General features: G+C 40.1%; 1 protein-coding gene across 2 annotated transcripts in view; it reads right to left on the bottom strand.

The window, feature by feature from the left end:
- CUX1 (cut like homeobox 1) overlaps positions 1-25592 on the bottom strand; it is a 346988-nt gene that overhangs the window by 266633 nt on the left and 54763 nt on the right. For both annotated transcript variants that reach the window (XM_081318569.1, XM_081318568.1), the window contains exon 2: positions 2344-2454. In XM_081318569.1, coding sequence (XP_081174695.1) covers positions 2344-2454 — 111 coding nt within the window. The remainder of the gene's footprint in view (positions 1-2343; positions 2455-25592) is intronic.

Genomic DNA, 25592 nt, shown 5'->3' with positions numbered 1-25592 from the left:
CAATCTATCCATCAACAATCACTTTCATTCTCAAAAGAAAAATGCTTCTGATCCACAAAGAAGCATATCTAACAAACATCTGTTTCATACAACCAAGAATTAAGGGGGGGGGGGAGAGAGAGAGAACCCTTACTGATGGCAAGCTACGCACTTGAGCAAAGGCCATCATTTTGAAGCATTCCAGGTTCCAGAATCTGTGTCAAACCCCAGAATACACATCTGCAATCAAACATTTTGCCAGATAAACAGATATTTTAGCACGTGAAGATGCCTTATATCAAATCAAAACATCTAGACTACAGCAAGCAAATCCAAATAACAGTAACTCTCCAAAGAATCAAGTCAGTCACTGAAAAAAGTGGCTCTTGAACAGTCTTTGCACATACAAATATGAGAGCATTCCCACAGTCAAGTGTTCCAAAGTTGGGCACTTGGCACCCGGCATGTATTTAAGATGGCTACAGTGTCATGTGATTGCCATTTGTGACCTTCCCGGCAGTCTTCTGATAGGCAAAATCAATGGGGGAATCCAGATTTGGTTAACAATCATGTGATTCACACTTAACAACTGCAGTGATTCACTTAACAATAGCAAAAAAAAGTTGTGAAATCATGTATGACTCACTAACAATCGCCTTGCTTAGCAACAGAAATTCTGCTCCCAACTGAGGTTGTAAGTTGAGAACTACCTATAAACTATTTCCAGTCCTCATTACTTTAGACCGGGGTGTCAAACGACAAAACCGCACCCACCCCATTGCCGGCAATGGAAAAAAGCTCTGATATGTCACGCGACATCACATGACATTGCGAGTTTGTCATGTCTGCTTTAGACTACTTTAAGTGAAAAGAGGGGGGGAAAGAAGCAAGAATCTTATACTACCAAATTATACTATCGATCTCACACCTTAAAAATGCTTATGTGGGTGTGTATGAGTGAATGAGAGACAGAGAGCTCACACAGAGGAACATATATTCACTAGCCATCTGGCCATAACACAACGCTATCTTATTTCATTTATTTATTTATTTATTTATTTATTTATTTCATGCTATTAATAGCAGTAGCAATCGCACTTAGACTTATGTACCGCTTCACAGTGCTTTGCAGCTCTCTCTAAGCAGTTTACAGAGCCAGAATATTGCCCCCAACAATCTGGGTCCTCACTTTACCAACCTCAGAAGGATGGAAGGCTGAGTCAACCTTGAGCCAGTCAGGATAGAACTCCTAGTGAGTAGTGAGTTAGCCAGCAATACTGCATTCTAGCCACTGTGCCACCATGGCTCTTCTCATTAAGAAGATGAAAGAAAGTTAACTTTCCCATGGTGCTTTTCCTGGTACAATTCTTACAGGTCACAGCTCCTTGTGTTGGGCACAGGATCTGAGAAGTAGCTAATTATTCTAGACATCCACTGCATTAAATGCTCTCTTTTTAACAGCAGCAAATGAACTGAATGTCAAATGGATATAAGTACTCTGAATATGGAGAAATCATTCAGAGAAACAGAAATAAGATTTTCAGAATTGGAATTATTTTTCTGACATCATAAACTAAATAGGATATTATCTATGATAAGTGGAATGGATGGAAACCAATATATGAGGAAGCGCAGTGTGGGAGGCTCATTTAGTATGTTAAATGGTCTATGTTTAAATAAGGAACACTAAAAAGTATGCCTACTTAGCTTTATATAATGTATTAAATAAAGATCCTGACAGCTTTCCAATAGCCAAAACCACTTAAATTAACATTTAAGAAAAAATAATTACACAGCACATTTAAATATGGTATAAATGCTTCTTTCAAAACATAATGTTTCTGGGATTCTTCCACAAAATGTTGAGATATTTCCATGCAGCAGCATAATCTCTTTTACATTTTAGAAGTCTTAATTGAAAAATTATGACATTGAAAATTATTGACATATTCATTTCAGCATGCCCAGAGTTTTCTTACATACACATATATTTAATAGTTACAGTAATCTGAAGTAGTTCATTAACATTATGAACTGCCAAATTTACAGGGTATTTATTCTATTTTATTGTGCTCCTAATTAAGTTTGATGAAATGATAGTTCTTTTTAAAAATTCTGCACAATAAATCATGCTATGCAATCTTTTTGGGAAATCCTAACGCATCCAGGGTACAAAGCCAGATATTTAAAGATTCTCACATAGAAAGTAAAAGAGAGAAAGAAAACGAGAGATTTCATTTGCCAGACGAAGTCCGAGAAATAACCTGGAAGAACAGGCCACATTGCAGATAATTTAAACAGATTAAAATAGTCAATTTCATGCTATAGAAAACAGCTCAAAATCTGTGTTGTATTGCAACTTACTTCTGGAGTGTTTTTCTTGAATTCACGGCTTTGTTCAATAAGTTTCTTTCTTGATTGTTCACTTTCATCTTGTCGGTTAGCCAACACTGTCGCTGTTGCATCAAGTTCTCGCTATCAGAAAAAAGAAAGACAAAGCATACATTTAACTGTGAGCAAAAAGCAATTAATGAAAGTATTTTATATCCCCCATTAAAGTCATTATTTCTTTTAAATATCTCGTTACCAATCCCTCACCAAATGTTACAACTAGCCTCTGTAAAGTTCCTTTTTTGTTGTTGTTTTAAAGAAAGGAAATTGAGATGCTGAAAATGAGAAATTACATCTGCTGCAAACATTTCCCTGCAGTGCAGTGGAACGACTTTATTTAGTCTTTTAACTATCATGAATGATTGTTAAATACAAAGGTATTATGTTCCTTGGTTTTTCAGGGTTTCCAAGAATTTGAAATAAGACACAATTAGTGTTTCCTTCCCAATACACTCCTACCATAAAGCCTTTTTTCCTAATCTAGACAATCTATTCTTAGAACTTGTAACATCTCTGTGACTACATTAATTTTATTTTTTACTGAATGAATGATAATATCTATTGGTACTGTCTGGCAGCCCCACTATGAAAAAAAGGTTAGATCAGAAAGGAAGTTACAGAGCACAACTGCATGGCAAGCAGCATCGAAAGGAAGCCATGGGCTGTGCACCTCTGAGCCAGAGAATGGCATTTTCCATTTCACATCTCATCTACATTTTCCTGACTATTGCACTTTAGGCTCTGGGATAAGCAACTTAAAGCGGAGTATCTACAATAACCATCGTGCTTTTGCTACATTTGGCTGATTTTATTTTTGCTCCTGACCTAGCCAACTCTTACTTCCATAAAACAAAGTAAGGAGCATGTTCTTAGATGGCCTTTTCTACAGTGCAAGGAACATTCATTCCCGATCACAGACTACATCGTACTCCTATATTTCTATTAGCAGTTATACTTCTTTAAACTTGCAATTCTTTTACTATGCAAGTACGTCCTTGACTTACAACAGTTCATTTAGTGAACATTCAGTTACAACGGCACCGAAAAAAGTGACTTATGACCATTTTTCACACTTGTGACCATTGCAGCATCCCCACGGTCACGTGATCAAAATTTGGATGCTTGGCAATTAACCCATATTTATGATGTCCCGGGGTCGTGTGATCCCCTTTTGTGACCTTTTGACAAGCAAAGTCATGGGAAAGTCAGATTCACTTAACTGTGTTATTCACTTTAACAAGTATAATAATTTACTTAACAACTGTGGCAAGACAAGATGTAAAATGGGGAAAAATTCACTTAATAAATATCTCACTTAGCAATAAAAATTTTGAGCTCAATTGTGGTCATAAATCAAGGACTACCTGTACTTTCCCTAGAGCACAAGATATAACTATACCAAATCTGGGTTCCTACTTTCATACAATTACCCAGATGACACCATTCCATTCCTCAGTTTTGAGCCCTTTCATTCACAATTATGTCTATATTTTATTTTTCTGCATACATCATCAACAATTCCATTCAGATGAGGTCATCTTCATTCAGATCTATTACATCTTTTCCCTTCATCCAGTTTTATATGTTAAGTTTCAGAGACACACATCCATTTGTCTTTCATTTCATTTCTTTCATTTCATCCACTAACTCAAACTCTTTATCAGAGTTACATCTCTTCCATTACATTACAATTTTCCATATGTCATTGTTATCTCCGGATGGAGATAATAACATTTTTTATTGCTATCTCCAGATGGCCCAAAGCTCCATTGCCAACCGTGATTTTGGTCAAGTGAAGTTTTCACATAGTGCTTTTTAAGGAGACATGAAAGGTGTGCACTGGCTTAACTGCCTTAGTCATGCCCATGCCACATCCGGTATCCCTGCTAACTGTGAGGAGAATCAATTGTGGCACACTTTGGCTTCTAACTGCCACAACCAAAACTCATGGTTTTTTCCACATGCATGATGCTTCCACTTTTCCTTTGCATATTCCCACCAAGCACTACTACCCCAAAAGTATTAAGTATGTTTGTTGCCCACCAAACGACTGCCTGCCATTGTCTTTGGCTTTAAAACGTCTGACACCTTTGTAACTCTAGATGCGTTCTGATAAAGAGATAGCAATATCTTCCTGGCACTATATACTGTATTATAATATGCAGCATCCCTTCTGACCAAGCATTATTTACCTTCCATATGCTTTCTATATCAATATCCATATATGCCAAACCAGAAATTAGGTGTTATGATTTTTCAATTTCATTATGTTGAACAAAGTCATAAAATTATACATAGCTAATGAAATAATCTTTTCATAATTATCAAAATCAAATGTTATGATTTCAGCATCAAGCTAAAGAAGCCTATTTTGTATCTAAATTATGGGTTCTCACTCGCCAGTCCAGATTAAAAAAAAAAAGGCAAGAACAAAACTTCTCAAGAGAAATCCGTGTATCCTTCAGTGGTTATATTAACGAATCTGCCATTTTATCCCCCGTATGCTTGGTTTACGCACCAAAAAAAGCAGATCTGAAAACACATTTGAGAGAATGTCATCATCATGTCTTCCACATGTACTCAATGGATGACGCTACCTTTTATACAGAACAGGTATTGGCATTCCAGTTCTGCTTCTATTTCTGCATCGCTATACAATGCTTTTCTCATATCGCTGTTCGCTCTATTTAAGTACTAAATTGAAGTATGTGCACTGCATCTCCATGAAGTCAATAGAAGTTGTGTTATGTACCTTGGGGGAGGATTGGCCCGTAGATTTTTCTTTACCTGTGATCGATTTCCTTTCAACGTGAATAAATCTGACGTGCATGAGAAGTGAGAAAAACAGCTCACTACTGAGAGAGAATGCAAGCAAGCTGCTGAGGCCATTTGCTCCAACAAGACACTTCTGATCTTTCCATTCCAAAAAGAAATTAACAAAATTAAAAGCTCTCAAATGAACCAAACTAAAGAGACAAGAGATTTCAGATGAAATTATACAATGGTTAAGGTCCCAAACCTGGCAGAATTTCCTTTGCTCCAGGGTTTCATATATAAGTCACACATCATACAATATTTATAAGGATACAAAAAAAGAGCAAATACTGAAGAGACTAGATTTCATGCATGCTCTTCCCACAACATTCCTCCTTCCCACTACTTCACTATTTGCAACATTAATTACAATCAAAGCTGAAAAGGTTCCTTGCCTACCCAAGTTCCTTAACCAAATTCTTACTACAAATCCATAATAAACAAAGAATCAAGTACATTTTAACAATAGTTAATAGAAGTGAAAGGCACATGATAGGAATAGAGAGGGCACTAACAATGAATCTCTTGATTAAAATTGAGATCAATTCTTCCTGGTTTGGATGTGTGCATTCCTAACCCTTGCAGAACACCTTACATCACATTTTTGCAATGGTCGGTAAATAAATCCATTTAGCTATTCAGAAAAAGAAATATCCGAACGGCATTTGTAAGTTTTGAAGAGTTGCATGAAATAGAGGGTAATAAAATAAGTAGTCTTACAGAGAATTAACTGAAACAATTAGATCCTTGGAGATTTTATTTTTTAGTACACACAGAGCTATAGATTGCTTTCAAACGTGTACATTAATGCAATGTTTCTGTTCTTCTGCAGCTTCTCACAAATCCAGAGGAGAAGTAAGTGGTCAGAGGCTATGTCTTCTGGTTCAATTAAAGATGGATGTTACAACTGAATGAATATTGGGCGGATCTGAAGACATCCAAACTCAAGAAGACACTCACAGGACATAGAAAACTATGCTATTTTATAGTTGCATGCAATTAATTTGATCTGTAATTTGATGAACTTTCGGTAACGATCTATTGGTGTGTAACATACAGTTGCAATCTTATCCCTAATTACAGTAAGTTGATTCAAAACTTCCCTGTTACTATAAAAAGTTTAGTACATTTACCCTTGTTCCCACACTTACTTTTACCATTCAAGCTTTGGTTAACTAGCCCAAAGATTAGGAGGAATCTAACAAAACCCTGCAGGTTGTATAAAATGATGGCACTGGAATATAGGTTTTCTGCTTCAAGATGATAGTAAGAGAAATCTTGAACATTTTTTTCTGAAATCTTTCATTTAAATTCATTCTACATTTTTAGCTTATAATCCTGTTTCTACATACAGTACTTCATGAATAAGCCCTGTGAAGTAGGGCAGAAACAGGCAATCTGATTGCCTCTTGACACACAAAATACTCATAAAATTCTACGATTCTGCTGAATATACAAAGGAAAGAAATCAGGCCAGCTGATTCTAATACAATGCATTCAGAAAGTATTTATTAAATTTCTTTAAAAAATTATTAAAAATAAAAAAACACATTGGCATAAGTATTCAGACCCTTCACTCAGTACTTTGTTGAAGCACCTCAATTACAGCCTTGAGTCTTTTTTTGGGGGTATGATACAACAAGCTTTGCACACCTGGATTGGGGGATTTTCTGCCATTCTTCCTTGCAAATCCTCTTAAGCTGAATCAGGTTGGATGGCGACTGTCAGTAGACAGCTATTTTGTTTCCTCCAGAGATGTTTAACAGGGTTCAAGTTAGGGCTCTGGCTGGGCCAATCTTAGGACATTCACAGAGTTGTCCCTAAGCCACTCCTGTGTTGTCTTGGCTGCGTGCTCAGGATCGTTGTCATGTTGGAAAGTGAACCTTCGGCCCAGTCTGAGGTCCTGATTGCTGTGGAAGAGGTTTCCACTAAGGATATCCCTGTATTTGCTCCATTCAGCTTTCCCTCAATCCTGACCAGTCTCCCAGTCCCTAGTGCTCAAAAACTCCTCCACAGCATGTTGCTACCACCACTCTTCACTGCTGGGATGATGAGTGGTGTCCTCCAGACAGCACATTTAGAATTGAGGCCAAACAGTTCAATCTTGGTTTCATCAGACCAGAGAATCTTGTTCCTCACAGTCTGAGAGTCCTTCAGGTGCTTTTTTTGCAAACTCCATGTGGGCTTTTCATGTGCTTTCCAGTGAGGAGAGGCTTCTGTGTAGCCATTCTGCCATAAAGCCCAGATCGGTGAAGGGCTGCAGTGATGGCTGTCCTTCTGGAACTCTGTCCCATCTCCACACAGGATCTCTGGAGTTCACTCAGTGACCATTGGGTTCTTGGTCACCTCTCTTACTAAGGCCCTTCTCCCCCAATTGCTCAGTTGGCCAGGTGACCAGCTCTTGGAAGAGTCCTGGTTGTGCCAAGCTTCTTCCATTTGAGAATTATGGAGGCCACTGTGCTCTTAGGAACCTTCAATGGAGCAAAACTTTTATTGTAGCCTTCCCGAGATCTGAGCCTTGTAATGATCCTGACTCTGAACTCTGCAGGCAGTTCCTTTGACCTCATGTGTGTGCCTTTCCAAATCATGTCCAATCAATTTAATTTACCACAGGTTGACTCCAATCAAGGTGTAGAAACATGTCAGCAACGATCAAGAAAAATGGGGGCCGTCCGAGCTAAATTTCAAGTGTTGTTGCAAAGGATCTGAATACTTACGCCGATGTGATATCAGGTTTTTTTTTCCTTTTTAATAAATTTACAGACATTTCTAAAATTCTGTTTTCACTTTGTCATTATGGGATGTAGATTAATGAGGAAAAAAGTGAATTTCAACAACTGTTGAATCAGGGTGCAGCATAACAAATTTGACAAAAATGAAGGTGGTCTGAATACTTTTGGAAGGACTGTAGTTGAAACAGAAAACTAAAGGAAAAAGAACAAAATGCTTAACAGTTGGAAAAACGAATCTTGAAATTCATCCCAGAGTCAAGCAGCCAAAAAGAAAATGTGCATGTGTGTGTCTGTCTGTACATACTTATCAGAAACCAATATGGCTGATACCTAGGCCTAAGGCCTTGAACAACACATTGTCAAGCAATCTGTTAGAAAGCACAAGACCAAAATATACAGCTCCCACCAATCACACTTTAAAATACGGGAGGATTTTTTATGAAGAAAACCAACTGAAAAGCACTAAAACTGATTTAAAAAAAAATCAAGAGAGGAACTATACTTAGAAGCCTGTGCAGCTCAAGTGTAGCTGGAATCAAATCGGATTGATTATTGGTGGTTTAACCATTAGACTTCCATTGCTCTCAAAGGTTCTGGGGTGAAACTAATAATGAAGGAACCCAGTAGAAACGAATCCTTTCACACAGATCTATAGTTCAATTTGAGCTACAGTTTTTTCTCTTTTCCTTTCTCTTGCCAGATGGGAGATTTTTGCCTGCAATCTTATGCACTTATGGTTGACAGAATGGAACAACTTGTCACAGGACAATTCAATTTAATTATTTCAAATAATTTTAAAAATATTTATTTTCTGTCATTCAAATTTCATTTTGCCCACCTTTTTTCATTCCTTTCCTTAATTATTCTATTCCACCCTTCCTTCGATATTAGTGTTAACTCTTGCCCAAAACAAGTTGTCCCTCGCCGTGGCAAATTGTCATAAACCTTATGGGTTGGACAATGGATTTTGAATTTTTCCTTCCTAATTAGCATGGCTTCTTTAGGTTTACTTTAAAAAAAAACCAAATGGATAAACTCAAAAAAGATGAAAATCTCATTTCCAGTGTAGAGTTTTTACAACAGATTCATACTACCCACCCTGTTGCCAGCCAAACAGCCTCCTAACCAAGATGATCTCAAGTCTGATTGTGCAGTATTCAAGACTCATTCTGAAACTGTTCTACCAGGGCCCACCAGTTCAATGAAAGTGATGGGTCCATCTCAAATTGCACTGGGCAAACACACAAAGGTCAGGACACACCTTCAGTTCAGTTCTGTTTTACGATGTGAGGATTTGAATGGGAGAGGAAGCACTGTTGCTCCACTGTCTATTAAGATTAGTAACAAGGTAAACATATGGAAGATATTTGAAGTCTGTTTAATGCTTCAGTGTTCTGGAAGAAATTCCAGAAGTCAGAACTAGAGAACCTGTTATGGGGTTCTTGTTCGTCTCTAGGAAATAAAAAAAAGCCAATCAGGAACAATGATAAGATCAAATCCAAGTGCCTGTCCAACACACTGAAGCCTATGGGTCTCCTTGGTTTTCTCAGAAGCTCTAAAGTTCAAGTGTTGTAGGGCACCAATCAGACATATTACTGCTCACACTGATGCTCCGGTACTGAAGTGAAGGCCACAAGAATATTTATATTCCCTGCTGCATTTTCAACAGAGCTCTCTGGAGCAGTGAAGGGCTTATTGTGATCCGTTCTTTTTTTAAAGTAAGATTTATTTATTTATTTATTTATTTATTTATTTATTAAATTTTTATACCGCCCTTCTCCCAAAGGACTCAGGGCGGTGTACAGGGCAATAAATATCAAAATATAAATACAAAAGTTAAAAAGAAGTTAAAAAGGATTAAATAATTATGCCCAATATAATACAATAATAAAACTGTGTTAAAACTAAATCCAACCCCAAACCCATCAGACCAGGCCAGATTGTTCAAATAGATAGATTTTTAAATTGCGCCGGAAGGAGCGAAGGTCGGGGGCCATCCGGAGCTCAACTGGCAAGCGGTTCCATAGGTCTGGCACGCCCACAGAGAACGCCCTCCCCCTGGGGGCCACCAATCGACATTCTCTGATCGGAGGCACCCTGAGGAGGCCCTCTCTGTGGGAGCGCACTGGACGGAGGGAGGTTGATGCCGGCAGCAGGTGCTGCCGTAGGTAATCCGGACCCATGCCATGTAGGGCTTTATAGGTCATTACCAGCACCTTGAATCTCACCTGGAGGGCAACTGGCAGCCAATGCAGCTCATGGAGCAGAGGTGTAACATGGGAGTATCGGGAGACAACTCACACGGCTGCATTCTGCACCAGTTGAAGCCTCCGAGTGGTCCTCAAGGGCAGCCCCATGTAGAGACCGTTGCAGTAGTCCAAACGAGAGGTCACAAGTGCATGAGTGACTGTACGCAAGGCATCCCGGTCTAGATAGGGCCGCAACTGGCGCACCAGGCGAACCTGGGCGAAGGCCCCCCTAGCCACAGCTCCTATATGATCTTCTAAGGAGAGCTGTGAGTCTAGAAGGACCCCCAAGTCGCGAGCCCGATCTAGGGGGGGTAATAACTCACCCCCCATATTAAGAGATGGAAAATTCTGCGTTTCCCAAGATGCCAACACGCACAGCCACTCAGTCTTGTCAGGGTTGAGCTGAAGCCTGTTCCTCCCCATCCAGACCCGGACCGCCTCCAGGCAACGGGACATCACGTCGAGGGCATCATTGGGGTGGTTTGGGGTTGAAATAAAAAGCTGGGTATCATCAGCGTACTGATGATAACCAACTCCAAAACCATGAATGATCTCACCCAGAGGCTTCATGTAGATGTTGAACAGGAGAGGCGAGAGGACCGATCCCTGAGGAACTCCACAAACAAGGGGCCTCAAGGTCGACCTCTGCCCTCCTGCCAACACCGACTGCGAACGCCCCAGAAGGTAGGAGGAGAACCACTGAAGAACTGTGCCTCCCACTCCCAACCCCGAGGCGCCGCAGCAGGATACCATGGTCGATGGTATCGAAAGCCGCTGAGAGGTCTAATAGGACTAGGACAGATGTATCCCACTTGCTCTTTTTGATCCAGAGGATTTCACTAAATGCTACCCTGTTGCAAACACCTCTTTCTGGGGGTAGGATGATTACATTCCTGTTGCTTAGCATAAATTTGTTTGTTTGTTTGTTTGTTTACTTACTTACTTAACATGGCTGCCCCTCTCAAGTTAATGACTCCAGATGGCTAACAGAAAGACCAAGAAACTCAAACCCACACATAGAAGAGTAGCCAGGGGGAAAAACAGATCTAAACCCTGCCTCCTCACACACACACACACACACACACACACACACACACACACACACACACACACACACACAAACACCAGATCTGGTGACAAAATTTTTAGATAACACTGGTTAGCTCACCTCTCTTCAAAGAAAGTTCAGATTTGATTTTTAGGACAGGATCAGACATAGACACCCTAACTGCTGGCTTCTTACAGCAGACAGATAAACAGACAGGAAAACTAAGAACCTCAAGTTTAGCTTGCTATAATATATTGTAAATGAGGCTATCCTGGCACTCAGCCTGGAAGTTGCATTTAAGTGGGATATGTGGCAACCAAGTTGTCAGCTGGACACCGGTTGTGCACATTTTACATCTCCGCTGAAGTAAGATATTGTTAGGAAGCTACTAACTCAGGTTCAGTTCAACTTTTTATATATAAAACTCTAAACAAGGGGTCCCCAACCCCCCGGTCTGTGGACTGGCACTGGCACCAGGCCACGGCATGCCAGAAACCGGGCCGTGCAAACAAGCAAAGCAGGATGCAGGCAGCACGTGAAAACTACGTCCTCTCCAGTCTGCCGAAAAAACCTCTTTCCATGGAACTGGTCCCTGATGCCCAATAGGTTGGGGGCCACTGTTCTAAACAGCTTTGGGAATGATATACTGAAAGACAGCCTTTGCTGTTACAGCCCTGGTTGATGCTAAGATTATCAGAGGTGGCCCTGCCATGTTTTCTGAGAACCACAAAGTGTCATCCTACGATTACTCATAAGAAGATCTTCCCTCTGATGACTGCTGCATTTTGGAATGCTCTCCTCCCTTAAATTTGTGAGGCACCTCCATTAGAATTTTTAGGCACCTGCTGAAAACCTCTTTGTTTACCCCAGGCCTTCCCTGTATGAAATCAGATGAATAGTCTCTGTTTTGTTCTTACTTCCTTCCCCTTCCCAGGGGTGATTCCACTGTTTTATATTATTTGAATATATTGTTTTTATTATGGTACATTACGTTCTTTCGGGCTCAGTTGTAATGGGACCAGTATAAAAATACTGGGACAAAATAAATCACTATTTAGATGAAATATATAATAAGTACAGAAATGTTCAACAGAGAAAAGGCTACTTGAGCACAGTTTGTGCAGGGCTAGAGGATTCGCTACAGTTAAGCTGATGCAAAAGTTGTTTCCCAGCGGATTGCATACACCTTGCATACACCGGGGCACTCAGGAGACATAAGACATCTGTTCTTCGATTACTCTAGTACTGGCTTAGATTCAAATATCCAAAAAAATAAAAACAAATCACCATCTCCTACACTGTAATCTTCCTCAGAAGACTCTCTTTAAGTCCTTCCCCAACCTCCCCTGCATACACACTTCAGAAATCAAGAAGGCAATAATGGAAGACAGAGGAATTCTGTTACGTTTCCATGTTCACCCTTTTTCATGATGTTCACCTGGCATCAAATTCAGTACCTACTCAGCACCAGGATAATAACTATCCTCTGGGCTTCTAGTGTTTTGCTTTTGGGATTGTGATACATTTGTGGATCCACGTTGCAGAAAGAAGTGGTCCCACACAGAATTCCACTGAGTCGTATCACCTTCTACAATTCTCCATTGCTTCTCATTTCAACCTCCCATCTTATTTCATCCTATTTTTCCATATACAGGTAAGTCTCCTACTAAGCATCCATTACTGTCATATATACTTAGCATTTTGAGAAATTACTGGCAAGCTTGTTTGACTTCTATAGGAATAGACTTAGGTAGAACCTGAGCCATCCTGCCAAGAACGTAAGAATTGTCTTGCTGGATTGGACCTCTGACCCATTAGGCCCGCAGTTTGCCCTCATAGTGGCCAACCAACTGTCCAAGGAAGATCACTAGTCTCCTAACAGATGGCTTTTAGGAGCAGTCACATTGCCGTTAGGAGGAATAGCCGTTGATTCCCATGGGAAAGTAAAGGGTAGGTGACCAACCAGATCCATCTAGATTACTGCAATGTCCTCTACATAGGGCTGCTCTTGAAGACCACCCAGAAACTTAAAACTGATCCAGAAGGCAGTTGCACAGACAGTAATGGTGGTCCCTAGGTTTGTTAACCCGTGTAACAACTCTGTTGCACAAGTTGCAGTGGCTTCCAGTTTCTTTTGAATTGCAATTCAAGGCGCTAGTCATCACTTTTAAAGCCCTATACAGCACAGGCTAGCTACGGGACTGCCTTTCCCTAATGACATACCTGTCCGTTCAGGTCAAGTAGGGTGGGCACACTCCTAGTCCCTTCCCCTAAATATTGCCCTCTGATAGGAAGAGATAGGAAGCATGCCCTCCCCGTGGTACCCTCTGCCCTATGGAACACTCCTCCCCCCCTGAAGTTCAGGGGGGTTCTACTCTTTTAGCCTTAGTGACTGCTTGAAATTACAGTGGCTTTGAAAACTTAGCTTTCCCCCCCCCCCAAGAGCTTGGAGAAAACTAGATAATTGCACATTAGAAGTTTGATGCAGTGCCAGGTTTTCGTTGTTTTAATGTTTTAATTAATTTAGTGTTATAGTTTTAATATCATTTTGTATGCCTTTTAATCTTTGACTGGGAGCCGCCCAGAGTTGGTTGAAAGATGTGCAGCTATATAAACGTTTTAAATAAGTAAATAAAACCAGCACATTTAAAATGTGAGCAAAAAATAACCTGGAATGTTGGACTTAATGACCGCTTGAGGTTTTACTGCTCATTTTAGAAGCTACTGGATAAATCTGTTTATGCTTGCTCTAGCCTTTAAAAAAAAGGTCCCTTTTCCTCTACCTTCATCTGTGCACACACAGACACACACACACACACACAGAGATTTATAATTATGGGTAAACAGAAGACATGCAGCAACTGGACTCTACAGACCAGACGAATTTCTTATTTTATGTCCATAGAGATGTACAGAAGTTCTCCATAAACACAGCCAGTAAGCAGGTTTTCAAATGCTGGCTGGACGTATCAGCTGCATAAAACTCCCAGGCCATTCAGAAGCCTCCAATCCAGGCAAGCAAGGCTTGCAGTTTCAGAGCCTTGCCCTGAGAGCAATAAACAATAGTTCTGCAAAGATGTGTGTTCCCAATCGCTCCCCAGAGCATGCAGCTGTCTCAATCAATGCTGATTGTCTGTTAATTAGTTCAGTGTTACAAGCTGATGGAACAGATGACTTCATCCCCCCTCCCAGGCAGAATAATTTCTTTTACCAGATGCAGCCACCTACCATATGCGGAGCGCTGGGCTGCGGCAGGAGCAGTAAGGGCAAAGTGAATCGCTTCACAAAGGGCTCCTTTTCATCTCATTCTCTTGGGGCTCTGTCAGGTCATGTTCTCATGAAAATGCCCCAACTCCCAAGGGCTAGTTGGCCATGAAAGGGGGCACACGTGCTTCTTCTCTAGCTTGTGTGAAAGGTTGTGTGAACAATTCTGCGTGCACACGGTTAAACGGCATCTTTATTTTCAAGAATTTGGTGGATTGTTTCATATTATTTTCTTTTTTTAAAAAAAAAACAACAACCCACATGTTGTTCAATTCCAAACAGTAAAAATACATCTCGAAATATATCAATTTTTATTTTTTTTTATTTTTTTTTTAAAACTACCCTTCAATCTTATAACCCGAAAAGTTCAACTAGAACTGAACTGGAATGTTCAGAAGGCAAACAAACGTTCAAAGAAGCCCACTGTATATAATTTACAGTTCTGGGAAGGCTTGATCAGCCTTAGGACTCCTGCAGAGATGCAACAGGCAGCTTCTTTGCATGAACTGCTTTGGACTAGTTACTACATCCAGCTAAGTATTAAGCCTTGGGATGAAACAGCACGGACTGCTTACTTTCCTTGAGCAGCTCAGTTCACACAACGTGGTAAAACTTCAAAACACAATTGCTACGTTAACATAATTTATGTGCCCCCCAAAATGAATCATATTATGATTTAACAGCCTGATCTTGGCAACACAGTAAGACAATGGCCAAGTTCTCACTTACTGAGCCATAAGCCACAATAGGATGGTACTCTAATCTAATGAGAATCAACTATGTGATTGTGTGATATTTCCCCTCCCAAATCTTAACTGCTCCTCATAGCAAGCGTATTACATGCCTGAATATTACAAAAGGATGCCTTTCTGACATCCTTTTAGTGATATCTACATGCCACTTGTAAATGAGAGCATTAGATCAGTAAAACATATGTAATAATACTAGACAACCTATAATTCATTGGATCACTCTTTCAATTGTATCATTGTTTCAGAGAGGTATACTTACTTAAACCAGGGGTAGGCAACCTTGGCTCTTTTATGACTTATGGACTTCAACTCCCAGAATTCCTGAGCCAGCTGAATTCTGGGAGTTGAAGTCCATGAGTCATAAAAGAGCCGAGGTTGCCTACCCCTGACCTAAACAGATCAACAGAATGACCACAGGCAAGCACAAAAGCAGTGGGGCAGGAATGAGCTCTGACCTCCTGCCAGCTTCCCCATTGACTGTGGCCAGCTAACAGGGAGAAAGTCAATGGGGAAGCCAACTGAAAAGATTGCAAGTTGCTTGGGTAAAGCTTCCACATCCAGTGTATCCTCCTCCAGTCCCTCTGTGCTTGTGCCACGATGGCCACTTGCACACCCTGACATACCCTCAACTCACACTGTACGATTCCTGACTCTCAACACACCTCATGGGTACACCCTCACATCCTAGTGCAGCGATCCCCAACTTTCCGGCTTGGCAGCTCCGCGGGAAGAGGGGAACTAAGCTGTGCGAGTGGTTCTGAATACGCCAAAGCCTGGTAGTAATAGTAAAGTTGGAAGGGACCTTGGAGATCGTCTAGTCCAGGGGTCGGCAACCTCGGCTCTTTTATGACTCGTGGACTTCAACTCCCAGAATTCCTGAGCCAGCTATGCTGGCTCAGGAATTCTGGGAGTTGAAGTCCACGAGTCATAAAAGAGCCGAGGTTGCCGACCCCTGGTCTAGTCCAACCCCCTGGTCAGGCAGGAAACCCTATACTATTTCGGACAAATGGCTGTCCAGTCTCTTCTTAAAAACTTCCAGTGTTGGAGCATTCACAGCTTCTGGAGGCAGGTTGTTCCCACTGGTTAATTGTTCTAACTGTCAGGAAGTTTCTCCTTAGTTCTAGGTTGTTTCTCTCCTTGATTAGTTTCCATCCGTTGCTTCTTGTCCTGCCTTCAGGTGCTTTGGAGAATAGTGGTAGTGGGCCACAGCCCAGGAGTCTTGGATCCCTGCCCTAGTGCACCTTCCCTGACCCATGCTGTGTCTCTTGTGCACACCTTTGTTCCCACCCCCACCTGGTAGCAGCGACTTGGCTATCTGCTGGCCTTGGACTTACAACTTCCTGCCAGCTTCTCCATTGACTTTGCTTGTGGGAAGCTGGCAGGGTATGTTGGCAATCATTATCAAGTTCAGACTTCCTGCCAGCTTCCCCTTGACTTGTGAAAAATTGCCCGGGAGCATTGGAAATGACAATCACACGACCACAGCTGACCACGGCAGCACAGCAGTGCTGAAGCAGCCACAACTCAAGAGACATGAATAGTAGTATATAAATTATGAGGTGGTTCAAGGCCATCTTATTACATTAAAAAGTATGATTTATTTTTAAAGAAAAGATACAGATTTTATTATAGCTCTCTCAAAAAAAGGTATTTCAGAGACAGCAGTCCAAGAACCATATATTCATACAATTCAATATGGAAGCACTATTTGTATAAACTGATTTTGTTTTGCATAATGAGTTTGCTAAAATGGCTCAACTTCTATATTTCAGAAAATTATGCTTTAAAATTAGACTGATGGAAAGATAGAAATATGAAGAGAAATATTGGCTGTGGAGGCAAAGAGAAAAGAACAAGGTGATAACCAGAAAATTTAAACACTAGTAGATATATCAGGTTTTACTGCCAAAGTGACGAGGCTCAAATTTAATTATGGGGAAGGAAAGAAACTTGTCCACCATAATCAGAATCTTTTAAAAAGAGAGCCAGAATAAGCAAGTGTACTGAAGGAAACAGGAGAAAAAAAACGGATGTATGATATTGCATTCAAATACTAAAACTGATTCTTTCAATATCACCCACCCACCCCATTTATCTCCCCCCCCCCAGTTCATAGGGAAAATGAAACATCTGCCATTGATTTTGAAGCTGTCAAGATATATATAATAAAAACATCCACTATTTTGGCCCTTCTGAAGATAGCATTCACAGTTTCTGAAGACAGTATTCACAAGAAAGGTGTGAAAAATTCCCACTCTAACACGATGTTTACATTGCCAAAAAAAGGAGCAAAAATATTAAAGCATTCACAACAAATCAAAGCCATACATTTTATAGCATCACATCAACATATGTTCTGCACCTGGTCTGTGTAATACCATTCTGGACTTTCAATGCAAGAGAGAGAAAATTAAGCTTGTCGAAGATCACATTTGCCCTACTCTTTCAAACCATCTACAGTGAACTCTGCCAAGAACTCCTTTGTACTGTGTCCAGGATGGAGGAAGAATAAAACAATTGAAAATGATTTTTGTTTTTATGTCCCTCCATTTAATATGCCAAAATTTCTTCTGGATCTCCCAAATAGAAGTCACAGTAAAGTTTTCAAAAATCGCAGTAAAACTGATATTGTTACGTTGTCAAACATTATACTAAAACTGTAAAATGCAGGGAAGGCAGAGGCAAGAACAGCTTCAACAAAATTAGTATCAAGGCAAAATGACTTTTGAAGAAGATATTTTATTTCTACCCCAAAAATAAAACTGGGACATAAACCTCAAGTTTTATGTTGCTATATTCCACTTACACTGCATAACAAGTATGGGTTAGGCAAAAACATTTTAGAAGGAAAGGAGAAATCAAGCCATCATTTTAAATGGCAAATTTCCATCTCTTCTTTCACACAGGAGGAAATACCTCTAAGAAGCTGCTTGGACCGCAAAGTGTTTGTTATATATGTGACCTTTTTTAAAAAAAAAAAGTGAAGATGCTGCCTGATCAAGCGGGGGTGGTGGTGGGGTGGTGGTGCTTTTCTATTATTCAAATAAAGAACTGACTGAACATAAATAATGCAGCTTGACTAACTATAGATCACTTGCCTACTTTATTTACATGCTCAGAATATCGATACCAGCATCACCTATTAGATAAAGGCTTCTGGAGGTTTTTTTTCCCCTCCAAATCCTTAATAACAACCCTGCTCTGGGTCACGTGACTGAGAGGGAGGGGGCTTAGAATAGAGAAGGCTCAGCATTCAAACTCTCTACCCCAGACATGTCAAACACAAGGCCCGGGGGCCACATCCGGCCCGCGAAGTGGTTTCATGCGGCCCGCGAAGCCATCCTGGAAACAGTGAGGGAACAGCCCCCACTGCCTTGGCCCTGGCCCAGAGACCCTCCTCCTGCCAGAGACCCTCAGATCTGTCCCACTCCTGCCCGGGCCCCCATAGGCACCCTTCATGCGAACGATGTAGAGCTGGCCATGCCCACCCAGTAGGCCATACGCACTCTGGCCACGCCCACCCAGTAGGCCACGCCCACCCAGGCCATACTCACCCGGCCCCCTGAGGGCAACCGCAATGCTGATGCGGCCCTCAGTGAAATTGAGTTTGACACCCCTGCTCTACCCAACTGCCTCTCCCATAGGGGTGGATTGGGTTAATATCTTCTGAAATACTTTTCTCTACAATCACCAGCCAAATCTGGGGCATTTGTTGCTGGTTTCACTCTCCCTCCCACAAATCTGGTCCTGTTCTGTCCAGTTTTGAGATATGCTGTACTGAAAGACAAACATGCACATATGTTTACATAATTTCTTTCCAGTATTAGGTGGGGTTGGGCAGTATAACCAGCTAGGGAAAGTATGCACATATTGGATTCTGGAACTCTTTCCAAACCATTAGTTAGTTGTATTCTGGGTCACGTAAGTGGGAGGAAAGAGCCTCTACAGTGGATGAGGCGGCAACATCCTGCAGCACTACCATACTGCTTCTCTCGTAGGGATGCATTAGGGACATATTTAGGCTTTTTTTTTTCTCCACAGTCCCTGATCTGATCTATCTTCAAACACAATGTTTCTTTTGGTGGCTTCTCCCAAACACTAAATTTTGCCCCATTCCGTTCAGGCCATGCCTTATATCAGCTGGGCAGGCCTGTCATTGCTGCAAAAATGCAAATATAGGTGGAATAATTTATGTGTGCTTCTGGGCCTGTAATTGATCAAGGCCTCTTAGATGTGGTGGGTCAGGGAGAAGACCTGGGCCCCCTGGGCATGGTGAAGTGGCGAGCAGGTCCAGGCCTCCCGGACCATGGAGGTTTTCCACATGCTGATGGGGCTTTTAGCTAGCTGAGGCCTCCCGGGTCTGGGAAGTTGGGGAACAGACCGAAGTCCTCCAGCCTGCAGCAAATTTTCCTACACCAGTGGACCCTGTAGCACAACCAGAACTGGGAGAACCGGTATTGCAGTCACTGAATGAAGCAATCATGTAACATCTCACTCAACTGCTTTACTCACCAACCAAAGATTCCAGTCTGAACTGTGATTGTAAATTGAGGACTATCTTTAATTGTAGCAACATGAAAAAAATGCCCATCTAGCAATTTTTTTTTAATCCCATTTATATTCTCCGAAGACTCAGGGCGGCTTACAATCTAAAGCACAAATCAATGTGCTTAGCAATAGCCTTCATTCTATGTATATGCCTGCTTATTAGGGCTTTCGCCCCCCCCCCAAGCGGCATTATTACAAAGTCAGCTTATTGCCCCCAACAATCTGGGTCCTCATTTTACCTACCTCAGAAGGATGGAAGGCTGAGTCAACCTTGAGCCTGGTGGGACTCGAACCTGCACTAATTGCAGGCAGCTGGTGTTACTTAAGGAGGTATTAGCCCACTGCTCCACCAAGGCTCTTTTGAAAGCATGCAAATGTGAGCAGATACATAGGTACCACTTCAGTAGGAAGGTAACAGCATTCCGTGCGCCTTGGCGTATATAGTAATAAGAAATGGAGAAGAGCACTGTCCCCTAAAGTCTGAAACAACTGGATAGGGGAAAGGTTTACCTTGTTTAAAAAAAAATCTTAGCACATCTGTTCTGAGTAATAAAGAATAAAGAAGTATTTTCCGTGTAAGTTTGGTGGATATGGAAGTAACACCCTCAAAGATGTACTAGGATCTATTTGCAAAGAAGAAACTCAGGAAAAGACATCTGGACTTAGGAAAAGATACAGTGATGGAAGGAAGTGCCAAGATGCACACTGAAACACTCCCCCCCCTTTGAATCCAGCTGGTTGCGATGCCTCAATTAAAAGGTTTCTTATAATGTAATCAACTATAGATACACACTGCATTAGATAGGAATATTCCTCACTAGTAACTGTACTCTTAACTACCAGATAGATGCACTAATATCTTTGGCTTTCATTTCAGACCTTTTGTGAGGCTTCCATATTTTCTATCTCCTAAAGCACAGAATGAACACAATATAAATAAAAAAAATTACTATAGTTTGCTAAAGGTCATATACAAACAAGCTTGCCATATTGAAATATAACTAAGACACATGCCTTAAAATCAGGTTTTGCAAGCAGTGATAACCTTGACCATTTCTAGATGTAATTAAACCTTCCCCCAATTTATAACATCAATTTAGAACATAATGTATCTACTCTAGACACCAAAACCATATCAAGAACAGGAAGCATAATCAATCTCCACATAACTGCTTGAAATCTCATAATGAGGAATATCTTCTTAAGGAGAAACCAAGAGTATTAAGATATAATACAGGAGAGGGCAAAATGTTCTGATCCTAGCATGGGCATATCTTAATATTTTTTACAAATAGATGCAATGTAACCTATGTTTAAACTGTGCACTGCGACCCCATTTCTCAACTATAATCACATCATTCATCATAACTAGTGGCATTGCAGTACACTAGGAAATAATTGGCTTTACATAGAGTATGGACAAGCCATAAAATTCCCTGGAGAAGATGAATGGATAAAAACTGCCCTCTGTAAACTTAACATTAGCTTTGTCTTGAACATAATGATCTCAGCAGTTGCTTATATCAAGAGACACCATCTTTACAAAATTTGCTAGAAAGAAGCCACAGCATTCCCCACCTTTTTCATCCATACAAGTACCAAGGTCAGCCTGCCAAGCGACTTTGACATTCAAGTCAGGAAGTTCTGGACAGTACAAATCCAAGGTAACACTGCTCTGCTATTTATTTACAGCATTTCTGCAAAACACTGCAAGCTTCTAACTTGAATATACAACTTGCACAGCAACAAAACTTCTGAATATCCATAGGAAGAATTTCATTTTTATGGGCAATAAACATTAATTCTAAGGGACTGGAACATAAAATATATTTTAATGCCACATAAATCATTTTTCCCTAGACAAAGTAAACTATCTGACAGTTTTAAAGACTGCGATATAAATTTTATGGCAAATTATCTGCATAGAAATAATCTTTCCAAGATGCGGTTTTAGTATCCATGTCTCATTTTCATAATGCTACCAATCTTTGCAATTGTCAGCTGCAAGCCACTCCAAACACATTAGTGGTCTGGTTATGCTTTTCTTGAGTTGGGAACTGGCTGGTTAATTTTGATCCACTTCAAAAGATTGGCTATGGACTTGACCCTAAAATTTTGCCAGTAGAGAGACAAAAGAGAGTAAATGTCATCTTATTTTTAAAAGCTGGTTTTGTTTTCGCCATAAGCTTTGTCATCAATATCAACAATACACTTATTTTTATGACACCTTCTTTGTCATGTTTTTGTTTTTATTTTATTTTATTTTATTTTATTTTTCAACTCTGTAGTCCCTTAATTCAGGGCAGCTGGGTGGAGCTGATGTTTACTGGCCAAATGCCCTTCCTGATGCCTATGTGGAGTTTGCAGCAAATATTTTTTTCCTTGTGCCCCAAGAGAGAGAAACATCTGCTGCTGTGTAGGATCAAACTCTCATTCTTCCGAGTTTTAATCTAATATTTGTGGGAAAATTAAACTGAAAGTGTATACAGGTAATCCTTAGTTAGCAACAGTAACTGAGACCAGGAACTCCATCACTAAGTGACACAATCATAAAAGTTGACAATGCCATCTTACAATGGCAGTTCCAGTTGCAATTGTTAGGCAAATCTCATGCAGTCATCTTGCAAGATTGCCATTTGCAACTTCCCCATTGACTTGCTTTTCAGGAACAGGCAGTGAGTGCTGCAAAGGTGATCACATGACCACAGGACTGTTACTATCATAGTTGAGAGCTGATTCCAAGTGCCTGAATCGTGATGACATGATCACAAGGATATTGTGATGGTCACAACATTTGAAGACCAGCTGTAAGTCTGAATGAATAGGTATAAACCAAGGATTACACGTATATGGTGTTCAGGGGAAAACTGGTTGTCTAAGGAAATAAGTATCTAGATTGTAAACTACTCAACAAATTGTTGGTGTACTTTGCTCTTTGGAGTTGGTCTTATAAGTAGACCAAGTGAAGAAACCAATGCCATCTATATACTAATAAAACTCTTGTTTGTAACCTTCAATTAGCGCAAGCAATGTATCATAGCGTAAAAACAATGTGAATCAAGGTGCCTCAAATGTGCTAACTTAAAGAATGCATTCAAAATCCAGGACAATTACTCTTGCAGAATTGAAATTTCATGGATCCTCATATTAATTGTATTCACAAAGTTGTGGCCATTGGATGTCACCACAGATAGACACGATCACATTGTGATTTCCAATATTCCCTGCCAGCAAAGTCAATTAGGAAGTCAAAGGAAATTGGAAGCTGTTCACATTCTCGCTGCTTTTTTTTGCTTGACCATCGTCATTCTGTTCCTCTGTTTAGGTAAGGAAATATCTCAGAAAGGATGAGCCAACAGGTCTTGGGTTGTCTATTGTAGTCTAAAACTTCTGTACTGGAACAGAATCTTGCAAGTCTAAATATGCTTCTTGCCTTTCTCACATTACTTTCGTGTGAAAAGGGGGAGAGACTTTTCTGAGATAATTTCTCCAAATTGTTTCTTAGAACAGACTCAAGCCCTCCTTGTCTGAGTGTTGCCTTCGTAGAGTTGTCTTGGTAGCAGCTCTTCATCCCTGTCCTTCAAGGCCATTGCATGTGCCCTTTACAGGAATAACCATTCCTAGTGATACAGTTTGGATGTTAACACCACTTAAATAATAGCTTGGAATATCCTATATTGCAAGAGTACTCCATACCCTATTCAACTAGTATTCATACATAAGCATCCAAATGAGGCAAAGTAATTTGTAATGGGCAGTGCTGTGACCACTCTCAAAAACACATTACTACTGATCTTAGCACTAGTAAGCATGGCTATAAGTGATGAATGTTGAAAGTTGCAGCCCAATTATGTCTGGAAGGCCACTGTGCTTCTCTTGATATATATCAACCAGCACTATCCACAAAACAAATATCTCAAACACCAAAACATCAATTAAATCTTCATTCACACAAAAATCATAATTAATCTCATCCAGATAAATTGAACAATTACAATTTGGCATTAACTAAGAGCAGAAACATCAGCCTCCCCTCCTACAAAAAAAATGGAAAGAGAGAATGGATTGCATGAATCCAAGTGCATTATTACATATACTCAACATTATTATAGTTAAGTAAAAGAATAGACTGGAATGAAATATAAAGTTATACAAGTTACCCCTTGTCTTCACTGCGAGAAGACAACCAAATATATGAATATATTTATATAATGTGTGTCAACAGCTCATTGAAATACATATTTCAAAACTGGACATTTGATTACTGCAAATAACCTGTAATCTTTAGGCAAAAGATCTCCGAATCATATTGGAAACTCAAGCTCTGTCTTCAGGAACTACTACTATGAGCATTAATTATTCAAACATTAAGGGTATACATTATCATGGTGCCAAGAAATGTTTTAATGAGAATAAGAGGGAGGTAAGTGCTACTTAAATCTGATTAAAACTTATATAGATATATGTATTTGCTGTGATGAAAAAAATTGCAGCTAAGAAGCATTGATTGCTCTGAAGCATGCTCACACCTTCAAAATACTGTACTATAAAAGTTTGTCTTTTATAGAAATTGTCATGTTTCTTCAAACTAGTAGCAAAGCCAGGGAATTCAGGGAGACATAAGGACAAATATCTATCTATCTAGCAACAAACTGGCATGAAGATTTTATCATAAACTTATAGAAGTAACTCTTCTATAAATCGTTGATGTGTACTGGTTGAGAACTCATTATGGCATTAGACTTCATGAAAATGCTGACTAAAATTATGGGTCCATTTCACAATGGATGGATTTACCACCAATCCTGCTGCATACATTGCTGTTACCTTCAATCACTGAGAATGAATCAAATACATACTTAAAATTATTCCATAGAATCAATTACATAAATTACTCAATTTCTAAAGGAAATCAGTGGCAAATGGATGGCACAGAAAGGTATAGCAACAATGTATTAATTTCCAAAAAAAATGGGACCAGAATGTAGGATTAGCCAGTTGTTTGTCCATGCTGGCAGAAGAGACAGAATCTTATAGCGAGAACAGATGGCTGCTACCTCAATTAATGGATAGTTGCTACCCTAGGTGGTACTACAGATGATAATTATTTACTCTGATTAATTACTCTCAATTTATAAGCTTATAGAACTTCAGCATCTGAAGTTTTTACCCCTTGGCATCAGAGGCACATCAAATTAAAAATGGACTGCTTTGCACGCTTGTCTTAATTTCAAAAGAAATCCGTCTTGGTATCTCTTTTGTTTAGAATTGATAATGAGGATATCAAAGTGTACATAGCTTCTGCCTTTTAAGATCAACCATCAACAGTAAAGGAACAAGCAGACAAGAATATGTTACAGACTAGTACTTGGTAGAGTAGCAATGGAAAAGCTATTTGGATGCCATGAAGTGCGTTTGTACCCACAAAGATCAGAATACTAAGCAATGGTATTTCTCTGTGACACTTGGTGGAAGCAAAAGTTGAAGAAACAGGATAGGAAGCGTACTGGCACTTTTGAACTTAGGTGTTGAGAGAAAATTCTTGAGAATATCATGGACAGTCAAGAGGACAAACAAATGGACAATCAAAGAAATCAAACCAGAGTTCCCAATTGAGAGACAAACGACCAGGCTCAAATTATCCTACTTTGGACACATCATGTGAAGACCTAGGTTTTTTTAGAAAAGGCTCTAATGCTAGGAATAATGGAAGGAAAGAGAAGAGACTGGCTAGCAGCAAGATGGATGGAGTCAGTTACAGTGGCAATGGGTACACCACTGGAAGACATGAACGACAAAGTTAAGGATAAGATTG

Source organism: Vipera berus (genome assembly GCF_964194415.1).
Source record: "Vipera berus genome assembly, chromosome: 1".
Classification (NCBI taxonomy): Eukaryota; Metazoa; Chordata; class Lepidosauria; order Squamata; family Viperidae; genus Vipera; species Vipera berus.
This window is presented reverse-complemented; position numbering and strand designations above follow the sequence as displayed.